Genomic DNA, 19,871 nt, shown 5'->3' on the forward strand with positions numbered 1-19,871 from the left:
TGTGTCTGCCTGTCCCAATAGTGGCTGCCTGTTGTGATAACAGTGTGCTATTGCAATAGAGACTGGCTTTTGAGACAGTAGCTGCCTGTCACGATGGTAGAGGCCTGTAGCCAAAAACTTTTTTTAAAAACAGGAGAAAAGAGACTTCCAGACAAGATGGAGGCGTAGGTAGACACGCTTCTCCTCCTTGCACAACCGTAAGAATAATTATATCTACCTCAAAACAAAAAACAATCAGAACTTCCAGAAAATTGAACTGCATGAAAGTCCAACAAACAAAGTTATAAAGAAGTAGTACTCATACAGGTAGATAGGAGGGGCAGAGGTGTGGAGCAGGGGTGGAGAGGACATGGAATGGCGGTTGCGGCAAGGCAGTGGCTGCAGCTAGCTGGCGGAAAGCTCAGTCACATTATAAAAGCCAGGAGGGACACCTGAGGAATGATCCAGCCCTGTACCAGACCATGCAGCTCATGGTTCCAGCGCCAGGAAAGCAGAGCCTCATTTTTCTGGCTGTGAAAACCAGTGGGGGTTGGGGTGGTGGAAGAAACTGCCAGTCTCTGAGGAGAGTCCATTTAGAGGGCCCCCACAGTCCTAGAACGCAGTCTGAGAACCATCACCAGGGCAACAGCTAGAGGGTACTGTCAGTCACATACAGGAAGTGGGTGAAATAACTGGGAAAGGGGTGAGTGCCAAGCAAGCGGCATTGTTCCCTCTCTGACTCCTCCCCCACATACAACACTGCAAGGCTGTGAAACTGCCCCCCAGCACTGACAGATACCTAAGGTTCCTCCCCTTGCAGCATAAACAGGTGCCTTAGCTCTATCTAATACACAGAGGCAAACACAGGAAGACTATCAAGTTGGGACAGGTTAGTATGGCCCAAAGGAGGAGTAGATCAAGGCTCCAGAGGGAGAACTAAATGAGGAGGAGATAGCCAACCTAACAGATGCAGAGTTCGAAACACTGGTAATAATGATAATCACAGAAATTATTGAGTATGGCAAACACATAAGGAAAGGAGCGAAGGCTATACTAAGTGAAATGAAGAAAAATCCACATGAAACCAATAGTGAAGAGAAGGAAGCTGGGGTTCAAATCAAAAATTTAAAACATAAGAAAGAAACAGTCACCCAGTACAGAATGAAAAAACGAAGAGAGGCTTAGGAATCTCTGGGACAACTTAAACATACCAACATCTGAATCATAGAGGTGCCAGAAGAAGAAGAGGAAGAGCAAGACATTGAACTTATTTGGAAAAATAATGAAGGAAAACTTACCTGTTTTGGCTATTGAAATACACATATAAGTCCAGGAAGCATAGAGAGTCCCAAACGAACTAGACCCAAAGAAGACCACACCAAGACACATCATAATTAAAATGCTAAAGGTTAAAGATAAAGAGAGAACCTTAAAAGCAACAGGAGAAAAGATGAGGGTTACCTCCAAAGGAGTTCCCGTAAGACTTGTCAGCTGATTTCTGAAAAGAAACTTTGCAGGCAAGAAGTATTGAAAGTGATGATAGGGGAGATCAATAGGGGGAAATAGGACAACTGTAATAGAACAACAATTTAAAAAATGGGAAAAAGTCTTAAAAAAAAAAAAAAGAAAGTGATGAAAGGCAAGGACCTACAACCAAGATGACTCTATCCAGCAAAGTGATCATTTAGAATGGAAGGGCAGATAAAGTGCTTCCCAGACAAGGTAAAGCTAAAGGCGTTCATTATCACCAAGCCCTTATTATATGAAATGTTAAAGGGACACATTTAAGAAAAAGAAGATGATCAAAACTATGACCATTAAAATGACAACAAACTCACAGCTATCAACAACTGAATCTAGAAAACAAAAACAAACTAAGCAAACAACTAGAACAGAAACAGAACCACAGATATGGAGATCATATGGAGGATTGTCAGTGGAGAGGGGGAAGGGGGAGAAAGGGGAGAAAGGGTGCAGGGATTAAGAAGCATAATTGGTTGGTACAAAATAGACAGGGGATGTTAAGAATAGTATAGGAAATGGAAAATCCAAAGAACTTATATGCACAACCCATGGACATGAACTAAGGTGGGAAGGGGGTGGGGGGTGGTTACTGGAGGGAAGGGAGATACCAGGCAGAGGGGGGCAAAGGGGAAAAAATTGGGACAACTGTAACAGCATAATCAATAAATTATACAAACAAACAAACAAGAGAAGAGTCTTGGCTGGTGTGGCTCGGTTGGGTGTCGTCCTGCAAACCGAAAGGTCAAGAGTTTGATTTCTGGTTGGGACACATGCCTAGGTTGCAGTTTTGGTCCCCAGTGGGGGCGTGTCCAAGAGGCAGCCGATCCATGTTTCTCACATTGATGTTTCTCTCCCTTCCCCTCTCTAGAATCAGTAAAAAATTTTAATGTACTTGGGAGAGGATTAAAAAAATACATTAAAAAATAAATAAAAACAGGCGGAGAAATGTACCCTCAGCTTCACCAGACATAAAGTAGAAAGTATAGTGATCCATGAAGCAGCTGACAACTCACATTAAAGGAAGGTACAGGAGGATATTTATAGCTTTATTCTTAAGGTCTTCATATATTGCTAGAGCCTTTTTTTTACCCCCCCTAATTTTGAGAAAGTTTCTCCTGATCATTTCAAAACATTAATTTGCAGGGGGAAATCTTGTGTTAACCAACATGACTTCTGAGTTATTCTGATATCATTTCTATTTTTAATAATAGCATTTGAACTAATTCACGTTAGAGAAAAAGGCTTTGTAACAAAACAATAAGACTGCTTTAGTGAGAGAAACTCATTTTTAGTCTCATTTTAGAAAAGCTATTTTATTGGACCCAACCTCATCAGTTGGGGAGTTTTATTAATGCTTGTGAAGACCAAATATTTGATTTGATTCTTTCCTCCTGAATGAATTCTAATCAGCATCTGTGTATCAAAGACCTTAGTTTTATTTTAAGCACTTGCTTCTTCTAACCCTACAAACTGCTGATTTCCTGGACTCATTTTATTCCTGTTTATAAACCTTTTTTTTTTCTGAATTCATCCTTTGCATGTAATAATTTGTTAAATACAGACAGCAGTAACCAGCACTATATTTTAATAGTCTAATAGTCCATTTTTCCACTAGAGCTTTAAGGTCTGTGGCATATTATCTATCTTAGGAGATAATTTGGTGATAGTTTCACCAGTAACTTCACCACTGCATGATGTGAGTTACTCTCCTTTTAGCCTCCAGTAACAGTTTCTTTGCCTTCTTCTACCCAGCTCCTAAGCCTTTTTTGTATATTTTAGGTTTTTGATGAAGCAGCACCCCACTTCTGGATTCTATCCGGGTAGTCCAGATTATGCTGCAGAAATAAACAACACAAGATCTCAATGGCTTTTAAACACACTCTGTGTAAAAGTAATTTTTAAAAAAATCCACTGCACTGTGCACATATCCTGTGATAGCAGTGGCACCAGTCATCACCTTGAAGATTGCTGGTCCCTGTGGCAGAGGGAGAGAGGTCTGGAGGGTCTCATATTAGTTAGAAAATGCCCTGGCCTTCTTGTGTCACATCTACTCAGGAGGTACTGGCCAGAACTAGTCGGAGGGCCCCACCCAACTCCAGGGGTGGGGGCAGGGTTAGAAAGTACACTTCTACCATGTGCCCAGAAATATTTGGGGAGAATGTATTAATGACTACCACAAAGGATTTCTCTTCTTTTTTTTTTTCTTTGTCTCCTTGAATTTTATTTATTTTCTATTAATAGCTTTTTCTGGTTAGTTGAACTTTACTGTCTCTCTTCCCTTGGTAATGTGAAATAATTAATGTGAGTAAGTTTATATAACAGTACTTGTAGTAGTTTACATTATTTCCATGGGTCAGAAGTTTTGGCACATGCAAAGTAAATCTACTAGGATTTTCCAACTTAAAATATGAGGTATGAGCCCTGGCTGGTGTGGCTCAGTGGACTGAGTGCTGGCCTGTGAACTGAAAGGTCACCAGTTCGATTTCCAGTCAGGGCACATGTCTGGGTTGCAGGCCAGGTCCCCAGTTGGAGGTGTGTGAGAGGCAACCAGTTGATGTTTCTCTCATACATCAGTGTTTCTCTCCCTTTCTCCTTCCCTTATCACCTCTTTCTAAAAATAAATTTTTAAAAAATCTTTAAAATATGAGGCATGAAACTGTTTGTTGCAAAAAAATATTGTGCTTACAGGAATAATTGATTTTCAGTTATTATTTGGAGTGTCATTTGTCATCGTAGAGCTAGACCATGAGCTTTGGAGTCAGTCAGGCCTGGGGTTAAACATTGCTTTTGTCATTGAATAAATATGTGATTTTAGATAAATTAGCTTCCCAGAGACATAATTTTATCATTAATAAACTTTTTAAAAGTATAAATATAGCACTTATCACCACTCCTTTCTGAAATTCCACTAAAATGAAAGTAAAATAATTTTTAAAAGAATAAACCCATAAGAAAAAGGAAAAAGAAAAGAGAAGAATAATTTAAAAATCAACCCCAAAGTTTTGTGGTGGTTATTAAGTAGAAATAGTAGATAATAAGCACCTTTACAGTGCATGTGCTCATAGCAGGCATTCAGTAAAGACTAGTTTTCTTCCTTTTGTCAACTAGACAGGCTATGTGTTTGCAGTAATATTCATATGATTCAGAGGTTAGGTAGTTGGCTAAACAGCAATGTGAGGTATTTCACAAAGCAAATTATGTGCCTTTCTGATCTTTTTTTTTTTAATTGATGGTTTTATTTTTCTTGGAACCATATCAACCTGATGGTTACTGTTTCTTAGAATTTCGATTTCTGTGCAACTGACGCGTGAAAAATCACCCAGTTGTTTAGTGGATCTAGTGAGCTCTGCATAGAATAAATTCGAAAATACTTGGTAACTTTGAACTTACTCTGATAAATTTGAAAACAATAGTATCTTTAGTAATATCTATACCTAGATTAAAACTATTTAAAGCCAGGGACATTTCCTGTCACCAATAGTTGTGACAATTAACTTTTTTATTTTCCTGGTCCTCAGTGCCTAACCTACTACCACCTTTATTTTGTGGGTTTTCACTGTGTTGCAGAGTGGTGTCTGAAAAGAAAGCCAGCCAGTGTAAAGGGCTTGTGTGTTTCATGTACAAGGCGTATAATAAATAAGACTATAAACTCCTTGTGGACAGAGACCATATATTTTGCCATTTCAGTGTGTCCCCTAGCATCTAGGATAATGAACGCTATGCAATAGTAGCTATTCATTTAGACATCAAATATATAGTGAACACCCACCAAGTACTGGGCACTGTGCTAAGCTCGGAGGATATCTCAGTAAAGGGATAGTGACTTCTGCTATCTTAAAATTTACTTAGAATCTAATTCTAACTAAATGTTTGTTGAATTCATGTAACTCAGTAAAACAGTGGCCCACACAGCACCATTTAAGCAAGATAAAGAATTGTATGTACAAAGAGTTGAATCATTTTAAGCTGTGTTTGTTGTATGGTGTAAGTGCATGCTATACGAAGGAAATAGTGGTATCTGACCTTTTTTCTTCTTTCCTCTTCTTTGTAGATAAGATGCTCTAAGTCACTTGCAGCCGTCTTCAAAAGAAAAATCACTAGTGCTCCGCTCTTGCCATAATACCAAACCTTTGACTGATGCTTTGGTGCTGCAACACTGGAAGAATTGCATACAGGTTCCCGAATACCTTTTTTGTCATTTGAGTGAGTCTTTGTGGATGGAAAAAGATTTGAGTCTTCATAAATACCCTGTTTTAAAGCTACTTCTTTATAGTCTGAACTGCTTAATAAATTGGGCCACTTACCAATGAGCCACACAGCCAGTTCCTGTCAAGAGCTGGTTGAAAACTGTGCTGTGCATGTAGCAGGAATGGCACAAGAAGATAGCCGTCGGGGTCAAGTGCCATCTACCTTTTATCATGGTGCCAACCAAGAACTTGACCTGTCCACCAAAGTGTACAAAAGGGAATCAGGAAGTCCTTATTCTGCGTTAGTGGACACCAAGATGAGCAAACCGCATCTCCACGAAACAGAGGAACAACCATATTTCAGGGAGACAAGAGCCGTGTCTGACGTGCATGCTGTGAAAGAAGACCGGGAGAATTCTGATGACACGGAGGAGGAGGAGGAGGAGGTCTCTTACAAAAGGGAGCAGATCATAGTGGAGGTAAACCTTAATAATCAAACATTAAATGTATCTAAAGGGGAAAAGGGTGTCTCTTCTCAGTCCAAAGAGACTCCTGTTCTTAAGACAAGCAGTGAGGAGGAAGAGGAAGAGAGTGAGGAAGAGGCCACAGATGACAGCAGTGACTATGGAGAGAATGAAAGGCAGAAGAAAAAGGAGAAGACTGTGGAGCAGGTCAGCGTTGCACAAAGGAGAACGAGGAGAGCTGCTTCTGTTGCCGCAGCTGCCACGTCCCCTGCTCCCAGAACTACAAGAGGTCGTAGGAAGAGTGTAGAGCCACCTAAGCGTAAGAAGCGGGCTGCAAAGGAGCCCAAAGCACCAGTCCAGAAAGCTAAGTGTGAAGAGAAAGAGACTCTGACCTGTGAGAAGTGCCCCAGGGTGTTTAATACTCGCTGGTACCTGGAAAAGCACATGAACGTTACTCACAGGCGCATGCAGATTTGTGATAAATGTGGCAAGAAGTTTGTCCTGGAAAGTGAGCTGTCCCTTCACCAGCAAACAGACTGTGAAAAAAATATTCAGGTAGGTTTCATCACCGAGAGGGCAAACTTTCCAGAATAGAACCTGACTGTTCAGACTCACCTGGTATCTGCCCAAGAGAATAAATACAATAGAGGCCGAAGGGACAGATTTCACCAATTTATCTCTTTAAAACCTCCTGCTTTGGTCTTTTCAAAACCCAGGCTTAACATTTTATTTCAAAAGCATTAAATTTAACTGACACTGGACTAGTGGGAACCCAGGTTCACTGGAAGGGGGATCTGTTATAGGTGATTGCCCAGGAGGTAAAGTCAACACCGACCTCGCACTGAGATTCACAGTTGTAGGACATGCATTGTAATTCATTCTGGTATCTTCTCTGTCAAGGTGGGAAATACTGAGCAAAGTTCAGGAATAGAGAGCGGTCCCTTTCTAGGCTTAAAAGGATTCCAGATTCTAGTGCCAAAACCATAATGACTCAGACCGGTGGAAATGGAAGATCTCCAGGAGTGAGTTTGCTTTTACCAGTGGAGAGATGACAACACTAAATTTGTCAAGAGGCTGAGCCCATGGGAATGTGCAAACATTAAACAGAGGCTGAGCTGGTTGAAAATGTTGCCCACCTGGCAGTGAGTTTATGTAATGCTACCGTATTGTATCATTAAGGTAACACAACATGGTATTCAAACCAGGCTGGTGCCTTGAAAGGACTATATTGTGATAGGTTAAGAAGTGTGCTAATTATATTATGTTGAGTGAATTATATTGCTGTGTTGAGCCATATTGGTTTGCATATGAGAATGCATATTAATGAATACTTATGAAAGGTAAGTCTATTAACGCCTCCATAAAATATGGAAAATAGACATATTTTATACCGTATTTAAGCTAAATTTCTTATAAAAGATTCAACTGTTTTGTTTCCTGGAGTGCCCCTTATTTTTCACATTTCCTCTTGCTTTTAATCAACCACTGAGATCATTGCTTTTCTTTAAAGACAGTTTTTAAATGTAAATTACATCTGCTAAAAATTCACTGCTTTTGGATTCGTCAGTTGTGATTTGATCTCCCACATGCTGGGTAATTAAAAGAAAACTTGAGTCATTACGCCCCCCGTACCTTCCACGACTCCCAGTGCCTTGCTTGGTGATGAGTTGGTGGCAACAGTTCGGGCCAAAGGGCGTGTGATGCAGTGCTGCACCCTAGGGGGCAAACTCGGTTCTGTGTGATTCCTGAAGACCTTTATATAGTTTTGTTTTGTTTTTTTAACTTAAATTTATTAAGTTACAGAAAAGAAAACATTGAATCTTTTTTGTGTGTGACTTTCCTCACTTCCTCACCATAATACATTTCAACATGGGTTTAGGTTTTTGGATGCTGCTAAATAAACTACCGGCCTTAAGAACACTGCTTTGTTATTAAGTATGGATCCTAATAATCATGATGGCCTAGTAACAAGTAAAAATTAAAACCTTGCCATTCAAAATGGTTTATAGAAGTTGTCTGTCCTTTTCTCAAGCACTGTGCAGCCTTAGGCTTACCTTTAACTGCTTACCTTTAACTCTTGAGTCCTTGTTTCCTAAAGTAACAGTAATGTTAAGAGATCTTTATTTACAGTGATACCAGCTTGTTCCCCAAGTGTCCCAGAGTCTGATGGTTACCTAGACTTTCTAGTATTGTTTTTGCTTTAACCAGAGCATTTTATTTTCATAAGACTTTATGCCTGATTCTAGACTATTAGTGATCCATAATTTAAGGAACTAAGCAATGTTGCATGTGTTTCCTGTAGGTTAGCGATTTTCAACCTTTTTCATCTCGTGGCACACATAAGCTAATCACTAAAATTCTGCAGCACACCAAAATATATATTTTTTGCTGATCTAACAAAAAAAATAGGTATAATTTTGATTCATCCACACTGGATGGCTGTTGTTGTGTTGCTTTTGTCATTTTTTAAAATTTGACAACCTACAGGGAAAGATATCAGTACCCCTGACTAAATAGTCAGGTATGGGCATATTTTAAAAATTCTTGCGGCACACTGGTTGAAAATCGCTGCTATAGGTACTTGTACGAGACATCTGGAGCTGGGCCAGAAGGGAAAAGGGAGAATGGTATTAACAGTTGAGAGGTTACATTAAATTCTGCCAGAGGGAACTATTTAATAGAGCAAATGAGATTTGGAAAAATACAATAAAATCTCAATAATTTGTGTTAATGAAGGCTCCAGATACACTCTCTAAGGAACACAAACATTGTTATACTTCTACAGATCTATAACTATTAACATGTATTTTGTTTTTTCTTATTTTTATTTATGCTAATTTTAAATTACTTTGTATTTTCTGGTAATCCCCTATTAGTGACCCACATGTAGGAAGCAGCTGCTTTTGTTACTTTATATATTAAAAAAAAACAAAAAAAAAACTTGGAGGTTTTTTTTTATAGGTGCAACACAAACTTGATAAAAGCAGTCAATTCTTTGATATTAGTGGAACTTCCCACTTTTTCTTGTCTTATTTTTTGCCATTGATTTTACACTCCCAGTGTGTCTCTAAAAGATGCATCTTGGAAAATAGAACACACCAATATTGGTGTTGGAACATGGACTCCATGGAAGAATAGCATTTGTTTGGATTCTGGTCTTGTGCCGTGAATCTAAAGCACACCCATGTCATCTGCCAGTGGGCAGGTATGGCTTTCTGCAAGCCCTTATAAATAAAGATTATTTTTATTTATCCTGCTCAGTGTGTTTCCTGTAACAAATCATTCAAGAAACTCTGGTCCCTTCATGAACATATCAAGATTGTCCATGGATATGCAGAAAAGAAATTTTCCTGTGAAATTTGTGAGAAGAAATTCTATACCATGGCTCATGTGCGGAAACACATGGTTGGTAAGTTTTGTCTGCTTTTCTCTCACACCTATAATTTTCCCGTGCTCTTTGGTGTGTGTTATGCTCTGGATTGGGCAGTTTATGAGAAACTGCCTTACTGTAGCCATTTTTGACATGTTGAAACTAAATGCAACATGTCTTCAGTAAGCATGACCAAATTGGATGGTACAGTCTTCCACACCCAGGTGTCTTTTCAACGTTGCTTTTTATTTCTCTTCAGAACATTACTATTAAAGCCTCACAAATTTGAGTGTAGAAAATAAATTAAGATGGCATGATGACCTTACAGTAGGACACCAATCTTTTTCAGTTTGAGCTTTTGGGTGAACTTATTTTGAATATAAGTACATTCTGTGTTGCAGCACACACAAAAGACATGCCTTTTACATGTGAAACCTGTGGAAAGTCATTCAAACGCAGTATGTCACTCAAGGTGCACTCTTTGCAGCATTCTGGAGAGAAGCCCTTCAGGTGTGAGGTAAGGAGTGTGCTTCCACCAGCCCCGGGCCTAACTGCTAGCCTTTTTCTGTGGTGAAGCAGTGGGGGGGTGCTGAGGAGACAGGCGCCAGGCTGCGTTCCCAAGGGGCCTCCAGGCTCTCGTCCGGAGCGGGTGTTTGTTATCTCACTGCTCAGTAGAGAAATATCTTTTTAAACACGTTGTTAACTCCCTTGGAGTAAGTTAAATTTGGGAATAACGCATGTAATTTAGAGAAGTTGGGTATACTTCTGTGGTCATTATATGAAAGTTCTCCCTTGTATTAATAACCCAGCTGCAGAATTATAGCAGAGCCAAACAGTCGACAAAAACAGGTTCAGTTCTGAGTAGGAAAAGTTAACCTGTTCCCAGAGACTGTATAAGGTGGGCTCAAATAAAGTGTTACACTTGGCAGTCAAAAATCTCCACTGTGTTCAATACAGAACTGTGACGAAAGGTTTCAGTACAAGTACCAGCTCCGCTCCCACATGAGCATCCACATTGGGCACAAACAGTTCATGTGCCAGTGGTGTGGCAAGGATTTCAACATGAAGCAGTACTTCGATGAACACATGAAAACACACACTGGTAAGAACGTCTTGGGAAAGGTACAGCTGTGTCTTAAGTACTCATTGATGACTGCCTGTGAGTGTGTTTATTTCAAAATCTAAACCACCAATTTTCATTCTAAGTGGAAATTTCACTTTAAATATACCTGAAATATAAAAATTAATTTATGGTACTGAATAATTAGGCTTTCATACTCTTAAAAAGGATTATTTGTTAGTGCCTTTTGACTGTGAGTTCCTTCAAGGGAATGGATTCTTTACTTGGGGCATGTAGTCTACTGAAATGGTACGAAACTTGTTTTGTGTATATTTTTTCTAAGGAAAGGGTTCTGGACCTTTAAAAACTGGAGGACACTAACTGTTTCAAGTAGAATACCCTCTCAGTACTCTTTAAAAGTTTGATTGGTTTAATTTACCAAAATGTACTACTATTCAGGAACAGATCCATCCAATGAGGTTAAATAACATTATACCCACATTGTGTTTTTAGGGGTATATGCTCCATAGCATGGATTTGAATCTTGTAAGCATTTGACTATCCACCTTCCAGGGAACTGGCTAAAATAATAGCTTCCCTTGAAAACACTGTCTTTGTATCTCAGTCTTAACTTCATATTCTGGGATTAGCTGCCTTTGAAGAAATTGAACAATATTAAACATTTTTCAGGTTTTTAAATAAAATCTAATCATAAGATTCTAGGTTCTTGTAGTCTACAGAAGCAATTTTCAATCGGTGTGCCACAAGAATTTTTAAAACATGTAATACTGACTACTTAGGGGCACTAACCTCTTTTCCCTTAGACTGTCAAATTTTTAAAAAATGACAACAACCAATACAACAATAGCTGTTTGGTGAGAATGAATCAAAATTATTCTTATTTTTTTGTCAGATCTGCAAAAAATACATTTTTTGGTGTGCTGCTGCAGAATTTTAGTAATTAGTTTATGTGTGCCATGAGATGAAAAAGGTTGAAAATCAGTGGTCTACAGAGTAACGGAGCTGGAAAGAACTACAAGAGATTATATTGCTTAGCCTGGTGTTCCTTTTGCTTAACTAGTGGTGAGGAATTTCTGCCCATGACTGAATCTCATTAGGTTCCATTTATTTCTCTGTTGAAGTCCCAAGAGAAATGCCGATTCAGAGCAGAGCACCCTCAGATTTTAAGAATTAGGCTATATGAAGAGTTTATTTAAGTAAATTACACCTCAAAAGGTAATGGTGATTTTGAAGCCTAAATGTATAGCAGAACATATAGAATATTTAACAAATTCTCTTAATTTGGTGGTTCTTGGATAGGCTCTAAGTTTGAAGTCACTTTTAGGGTTCAGGTTTTGCTACTCAGCAGAAACTGTGGAACTAGACAGAAAATATGTCTTGAAGGCAGCAGTTTTGTCGCATCCATGCACAGTGCTTAGCACGCAGTAGGTGCCCGGTAGACAACACAAGACTGGAAGACACCTAGCACTGCCCGAGTCTGTGCCTCTGCACCCCCTCCTCTTCTCCTCACATCTCCCTGTGATTGTTCTCCCCATTCTTTCCTCTCCTCCCCTGCATTTCTTTCTTTTTCTTCCTCCCGCTTTGTTCTTCTTTCTTTCTTCAGAGCCTTAAATGTCCATAATATGACAGTGTGTATTTTGTGATTAATGTATTTGTTGAATAAAATTTTATGTTAAGTATTCTTTGACCAGCTAGGCAAGCTGAACATTTCCTATTTCTTCTAAATTCTCTTAGATTTTTGTCCTTCTTATTAAAAGAGTAGTACATACTTATTAAACTACATTTGAAAATATGAAAATTGAAGACAAAATAAAAATGGACCATTATCACTAATGGATCACTACTGTTAATGTTTCGGTAAGCTCTGGCCTGGTAACTCAGTTGGTGAGAGCATCGTCCTGATATGCCAAGGCTGTGGTTTTCATTCCCGGTCAGGGTACATACAAGAATAACCAATGAATGCATAAATAAGTGGGCAACAAATCAATATTTCTCTCTCTCTTTCTCTCTCTCCCTTCCTTCCTACCTCCCTTTCTCTTAAAAAAAAAAATCAATAAATAAACATTTTGGCATATATTTCTAAAAATTCTTTTGTTTCTTGATATAGATATGGATAGATACCATGCATAAGTGTGTATGTGTTCATATATATAGTAATAAGACAAAATTTGGGTCTTCCCACTCTATTGTGACCTGCTTTTTATTTTACTGTATTGTGTCATTGATAGCAACATCATCTTAATGGTAATAATAGCCATCATTTATTATGCACATATATACCAGGCACTGTCTTAAATGCTTTACATATATTTTCTCATTTAATCAATATAATCATATTTTTACAACAATCCTACAAATTAAAGCATGTGCTACCTCCACTTTATTTAGCCAATTCCCTATTAGACATTTTAGGTTATTTGTTTCCAATTTTCCTACTGTTATAAATAAATAATACTGTGATGAACTGTATTACTTAGTTTTCTAGAAATGGGATCATGAGGGCAAAGGGATATGCACATTTTTTAAGACTTGATGGTATGTTACAAAGTAGCCGTGCACCAGCTGTGCATGAAAATACCAAGTTCCTCAACCCTTTCCAATGCTAAATAAATCCTTGCTGATTTGACAGGTGAGAAATGCTTTCTATTGTATTAACTTGCATTTATTTATTTTTTTTTTCTCTACATCTTTTATTTATTTATTTTTTTTAATTTTTTTATTTTGGTTTTTCAATTACAGCTGTCCCCTTTTCCCCCAATTTCTCTCCCCCACCCAACCCACCCCCTCTCCCACAATCATATCCCTCCCCGTTGTCCATGTCCATGAGTCTTTCATACAGGCTCTTTAATTAAACCCTTCCCTTACTTATCCCCCTTCTCTCCCTCTCCCCTCCCCCCTATTGACTGCTATTCTGCTCTTTGTTCTATTTAGTTCCTTTGTTTGTGTTGTTCTTTAGTTTCCTGTATTAGGTGATATCATATGGTATTTTTCTTTCTTTGCCTGGCTTATTTCACTAAGCATAATTCTCTCTAGTTCCATCCATGTTGTTGCAAATGGCAGGAGTTCCTTCTTTCTTTCTGCTACATAGTATTCCATTGTGTAAATGTACCACAGTTTTTTGATCCACTCATCTACAGATGGGCACTTAGGTTGTTTCCAGCACTTAGCTATTGTAAACAGTGCTGCAATGAACATAGGGGTGCATAAGTTCTTTTGAATTGGGGTTTCAAGATTCTTCGGGTATAATCCTAGTAGTGGAGTCGCTGGTTCAAAAGGCAGTTCCATTTTTAATCTTTTGAGGTAATTCCATACTGTTCTCCATAGTGGCTGCACCAGTCTGCATTCCCACCAACAGTGCAGTAGGGTTCCCGTTTCTCCACATCCTCGCCAGCACTTGTTGCTTGTTGATTTGTTGATGATGGCCATTCTGACTGGTGTAAAATGGTATCTCATTGTGGTTTTTATTTGCATCTCCCTGATGGCTAATGATGTTGAGCATTTTTTCATGTGTCTATGGACCTTCTGTATGTCCTCTTCGGAGAAGTGTTTGTTCAGGTCCCTTGCCCATTTTTTAATTGGGTTGTTTGTTTTCTTGATGTTGAGTCGTATCAGCTCTTTATATATTTTGGAAATCAGTCCCCTGTCTGTGATGTCATTGGCAAATATGTTTTCCCATATGGTTGGTTTCCTTTTCATCTTGCTGATGTTTTCTTTTGCTGAGCAGAAACTCTTCAGTTTGATGTAATCCCATTTATTTATTTTTTCCTTTATTTCTCTTGCTTTAGGAGATGTATCCGTGAAGAGATTGTTACGTGAGATATCTGATATTTTCTTGCCTATGTTTTCCTCTAGGACTTTTATGGTGTCACGGCTTACATTTAAGTCTTTGATCCATCTTGAGTTTATTTTCGTGTGTGGTGTTAGTTGGTGGTCTAGTTTCATTTTTTTGCAGGTCCCTATCCAGTTCTCCCAGCACCATTTGTTAAAGAGGCTCTTCTCACTCCATTTTATGTTCCTTCCTCCTTTATCAAAGATTAGTTGACCATAGAGGCCTGGGTTTATTTCTGGACTCTCTATTCTGTTCCACTGATCTATATGTCTGTTCTTATGCCAGTACCATACTGTTTTGATTACAGTGGCTTTGTAGTATTGTTTGATATCTGGTGTTGTGATTCCTCCTGCTGTGTTCTTCTGTCTCAAGATTGCTTTTGCTATTCGGGGTCTTTTTTGGTTCCATATGAATTTATGGAGTATTTGTTCTAGGTCTGTGAAATATGTCATTGGTATTTTAATAGGGATTGCATTGAATTTGTAAATTGCTTTGGGTAGTATGGCCATTTTGATGATGTTGATTCTTCCCATCCAAGAACATGGTATTTGCTTCCATTTATTTGTTTCTTCCTTAATTTCTTTCTTCAATGTTATGTAATTTTCAGAGTACAGGTCTTTTATCTCTTTGGTTAAGTTTACTCCTAGGTACTTTATTTTTCTTGTTGCTATAGTAAATGGTATTTTCTTTTTTGTCTCTGTCTCTGCTATTTTATTGTTGGTGTACAGAAATGCCTTAGATTTCTGTATATTTATTTTGTACCCTGCGATTTTGCCAAATTCACTTATTGAGTAGTCTTTTAGTGGAGTTCATAGGATTTTCTAGGTATACTATCATGTCATCTGCATATAATGAAAGTTTCACTTCCTCTTTCCCAATTTGGATGCCTTTTATTTCTTTTTCTTGTCTGATTGCTGTGGCTAGGACTTCCAACACTATGTTGAAAAGGAGTGGAGAGAGTGGACAACCTTGTCTAGTTCCTGAGTTCAGGGGGAATGCTTTCAGTTTTTGTCCATTGAGTATGATGTTGGCCTCAGGCTTCTCATATATAGCCTTTATTATGTTAAGATATGCTCCCTTTATTCCCATTTTGCTGAGTGTTTTCATCATAAATGGGTGTTGTACTTTATCAAATGCTTTTTCTGCATCTATTGATATGATCATGTGATTTTTGTCTTTCATTCTGTTTAGGTGATGTATTATATTTATTGATTTGCGAATATTAAACCATCCTTGCATCCCTGGAATGAAGCCCACTTGATCATGATGTATGATCTTTTTGATGTATTGCTGGATCCTGTTTGCCAATATTTTATTGAGGATTTTAGCATCGATGTTCATCAGTGATATTGGCCTATAGTTTTCTTTCTTTGTTGTGTCTTGACCTGGTTTGGGGATTAGGATAATACTGGCTCCATAGAAAGAGTTTGGGATTTTCCCCTCTTCTTGGATTTTTTGGAACAGTTTGAGGAGGATAGGAGTTAGTTCTTCCCTGAATGTTTTGTAGAATTCGCCTGTGAAGCCATCCGGTCCAGGGCTTTTGTGTGCCGGGAGATTTTGGATTACTGTTTCAATTTCCTTTTTTGTTATTGGTTTGTTGAGACTTTCCACTTCTTCTTGATTTAGTTTTGGAAGGTTGTATGTTTCTAGAAATTTGTCCATTTCTTCTAGATTGTCAAATTTCTTGTCATACAGTTGTCTGAAGTAATTTCTAACTATCATTTGTATTTCTGAGGTATCAGTCGTGATTTCTCCTCTTTCATTTCTGATTTTGTTTATTTGTGTCTTCTCTCTTTTTTTCTTGATTAGACTGGCTAGGGGCTTGTCGATTTTGTTGATTTTTTCGAAGAACCAGCTCCTAGTTTTGTTGATCTTTTGGATTGTTTGTTTAGTCTCTATGTCATTTAGTTCTGCTCTGATCTTGATGATTTCATTCCTTCTTCTTGCCCTAGGCTTTGTTTGTTGTTGTTGTTCTAGTTCTTGTAGCACTGTGGTTAGGTTTTTTATTTGAGATTCTTCTAGCCTTTTCAGATATGCCTGTATTGCTATAAACTTCCCTCTCAGGACTGCTTTTGCTGTGTCCCACAGGTTTTGGGTTGTTGTGTGCTCATTATCATTAGTTTCTAGAAATTTCTTGATTTCTTCTTTGATGTCATTGTTGACCCATTCGTTATTTAATAGCATGTTATTCAATCTCAATGAGTTTGGGTGTCTTTGATTTTTTTCTCTGAGGTTGATTTCTAGTTTCAGGGCATTAACTTGCATTTAATTGCTAAGTAAGAGTGAACATTTTTTCATATGCTCATTGGGTATCAGTATATTTTCTTTTCTGGGTTTCTTGTGCCTTTTCTCTAGTCAGCTTTCTCTTGCAGTGTTTGACTTTTTTTATTGTTTATAATAGCTCTTTATATATATTTATATATACTGGGCCATGTTTAACACTGATATTAAAATACTTTCCCCTGGTTCGTCATCTGCCTTTAATGTTTGTAATACTCAACTGGGAAAGTAGCTCTGTGGTGAAGTTAGACAAACCCGGCCTGCCACTCACTGGCAGTATGACCGGAAGGGGATTTAGGCAGCCTTTGTAGGTCTCTGGTTCCTTGGTGTTAAGTAAGGATGACAGTAGTGCCTGAGGAGATACAAGGAGAAGGGTTAGCTTTAAGAAAGGAAAGGGATAGCTCTCTTGTGCCTGGATGGAACCACATTTAGACTCTTTTCTGGTGGGGATTGAGATCATTGCAGGACCTGAGGTTTTTTGGGCTGTTTCTTTGCAGTTAAAGAGAAGTGAGGCAGATCTTATCTAGGGAAACTGACCCGCCCTCCAGCAAGGTTTCCCAGGATGATGTGCACAGGGGCCGAGTTCAGCATAGAATAATTGCTGATTCTTCTTGTACCAGGCACAGCACTAAGTGCCTAGGGACACAAGGTTGAATGAAGATTCAATTTCTGTTCTCAAGGAGTTTATAGTTCAGTGAGAGTGATGGTAATGATAATAATAATAATAATAGCAGTATTAAAATGCATTGAACGTCTGCTATGTGCCAGATACCATTCTAAGCAGTTTTATTGTATTTTTGTCTTATCACAATAACCTATTATTATTATCTTCATTTTTCAGATAAGGAAACTGAGGCTCAGAGATTAAATAATCTGTCCAAGGCAGTCTTGACTGCAGAGCCACATACTTAATGATTCTGATACAGATTTGACGTAGCAAGTAATAAAATGGAGAGATATACAGGACATCATGAGGGCAAAAAGCACCATCCCCAAGTCTGGTTTTCAGCTTCCAGAATTTGTCAGTGTACTCACGCAGGTCAAGAATTGATGTGTGCTAAATAGTTTTAATGATATATAAATAAGATTGCTAATTTATTTACAGTGAAAAGGCTGTCAGTGGTTTAGAACTACTGTATTGTGTACTTTGCTAAGCATATGCTTTATCTAAAGAATCAAAAGATTGTGAGGGACAGGGAATTAGAACAAAGAAAGATATTTGAATGATCTTAATGGTGAGTACCATACTTCATTGAATCAAAGAGGCCATCAGAGTTAAGACCAACTTCATTTATGTACCACAAGAAAGTCCTGCAATGACATGCCATGGATTGTAAGGTATATGTCAGTTTCAAAGATATTAATATGTGGGGGGAAATGTCTGTCCTAGAATTAACAAATATAGGAGTCTGCTAAGTGGGGCTACTATAATGAACAAGACTGAAACAATCTCTAGGTTTCCAGAACTTATAGTCAGATTGGGGTTATAGACAAGCAAGGCATAGCAGTGGTTTGGTGATGAAAGTGTAGTAAGTACATGGAACTAAATGAAGTTGGCTAGAGTTTGATGGATTGGGGGTGGGGGGCAGGGAGTATGATGAGACATGATACTGGAGAGCAGTACTCAGGAACCAGGTCTCTCTCTCAACACACACACACACACACACACCCATAATAAGCCATGTAAAAATGTTTGGACTTCATCCTAAGGACAGTGAGAAGTTCTGGAGTGCCTTTAAGCAGAGTGTGACAGCTATCTGAAAGCTACAGCGTGGAGAGTGGGTGAGAAGGTGGGGAGCAAGAATAGAGTCAGTGAAACCTGTCAGGTGGATGGATATTGGCAGTAACCTGGGTGAATGATTGATGATAAGGACTGCGGTAATAGCAGTGGATGAAATTAAAGTAATGAGGTAGAGTCAAATGAACTTGGAGATTGATTGGATATCAGTGGTGTGGGAAGAAAGAATCAAGTGTTCCATATTTGGGCCTTACATACCTTTTGTCAAGATAGAGAATAATGGACAGAGGAGCAGGTTTGCTAGATAGGATAATGAATTTTAATTTTTCACTTGTTAGTTGTGAGATCTCTATGGGATATTCAAGTGGAAATATCCAGAAGGCAGTTTGTAAAATGGGTTCAAAGCTCAGGAGGGTAGATTTCCAGTGCTGCTCAAAGATATTCATAATGAGCCACTGGAATACTTGTGTCTGTTGGCCAGATTGCTTTTTCCTTTGAACTGTGCAAGACAACCGGATTCTTGCTCTTTTCTATCTTCCCTGTAGATTCTCTTTTCATTTGTAATGTTCTTTTCTTCAGATTGTTACAATCCTGTTTGTTACAATCAGGTTGGCAGGACACAGCTGGGGACCTGGGCTGCAACCCAGGCATGTGCCCTGACTGGGAATCAAACCGGTGACCTTTCAGTTCACAGCCTGGCACTCAGTCCAGTGACCCATACCAGCCATGGCTCAAACAGGCTTCTTTTAATTCACTTTGTAGTACAAGTGAATCATGTTTATTTTAGAAAAACAGAACATACATATAAGTTTTAAAATACATAAGACATCTCTCATAATCCCATTTCCTAGAGATAATCACTGGTAACATTTGTTGCATTTCTCTCCATATTTTTTCTATATGTATTTTTTATTAAAAGTGAATAATAGCCCTGACTGATGTGGCTCAGTGTGTGGGCATTGTCTCACAAACCGAAGGGTTGCTGGTTCAGTCCCCAGTTGGGGCACATGCCTGGGTTGTGGGTTCGATCCCTGGTTGGGGGCATACAAGAGGAAACTGATCAGTGTTTCTCTAGTACATCAATGTTTCTCTCCCACTCTTCCTCCCTTCACCTCTTTTCTAAAAATAAATAAATAAAATCCTTGTAAAAATTAAATCGATAATGCATACTTTTCATAACTTGCTTATTACTTAGTATACTATAATCTTAATAGGTTATAGATTTTATGTTAATAATTACATTTCTGTACTTCTATAGTATTTTTTTAATGGTACTTTCCATCACGGGGGTCTATCATAACTGACTTAATAAATTCCATTTAACATAGAATTTGAAGTTTCCAAGGGGATTGAAGGAAATGGATTGAAAAGAATGAAATAAGCTGGGCTCAGAATTTATGCAGAAAGGTGACTAGGAAT

The 19,871-nt window shown here is 38.4% G+C and overlaps 1 protein-coding gene across 1 annotated transcript in view; it reads left to right on the forward strand.

The window, feature by feature from the left end:
* The window catches only part of ZNF652 (zinc finger protein 652), an 80,025-nt gene that overhangs the window by 52,598 nt on the left and 7,556 nt on the right, over window positions 1-19,871 (forward strand). The window contains exons 2-5 of the mRNA XM_090291314.1: window positions 5,555-6,709; window positions 9,416-9,563; window positions 9,926-10,041; window positions 10,482-10,626. Of these exons, the coding sequence (XP_090147440.1) occupies window positions 5,810-6,709; window positions 9,416-9,563; window positions 9,926-10,041; window positions 10,482-10,626 (1,309 nt within the window). The 5' untranslated portion in view covers window positions 5,555-5,809. The remainder of the gene's footprint in view (window positions 1-5,554; window positions 6,710-9,415; window positions 9,564-9,925; window positions 10,042-10,481; window positions 10,627-19,871) is intronic.

Source organism: Furipterus horrens, unplaced genomic scaffold (assembly GCF_987537825.1).
Source record: "Furipterus horrens unplaced genomic scaffold, mFurHor1.1.pri manual_scaffold_11, whole genome shotgun sequence".
NCBI classification, from domain to species: domain Eukaryota; kingdom Metazoa; phylum Chordata; class Mammalia; order Chiroptera; family Furipteridae; genus Furipterus; species Furipterus horrens.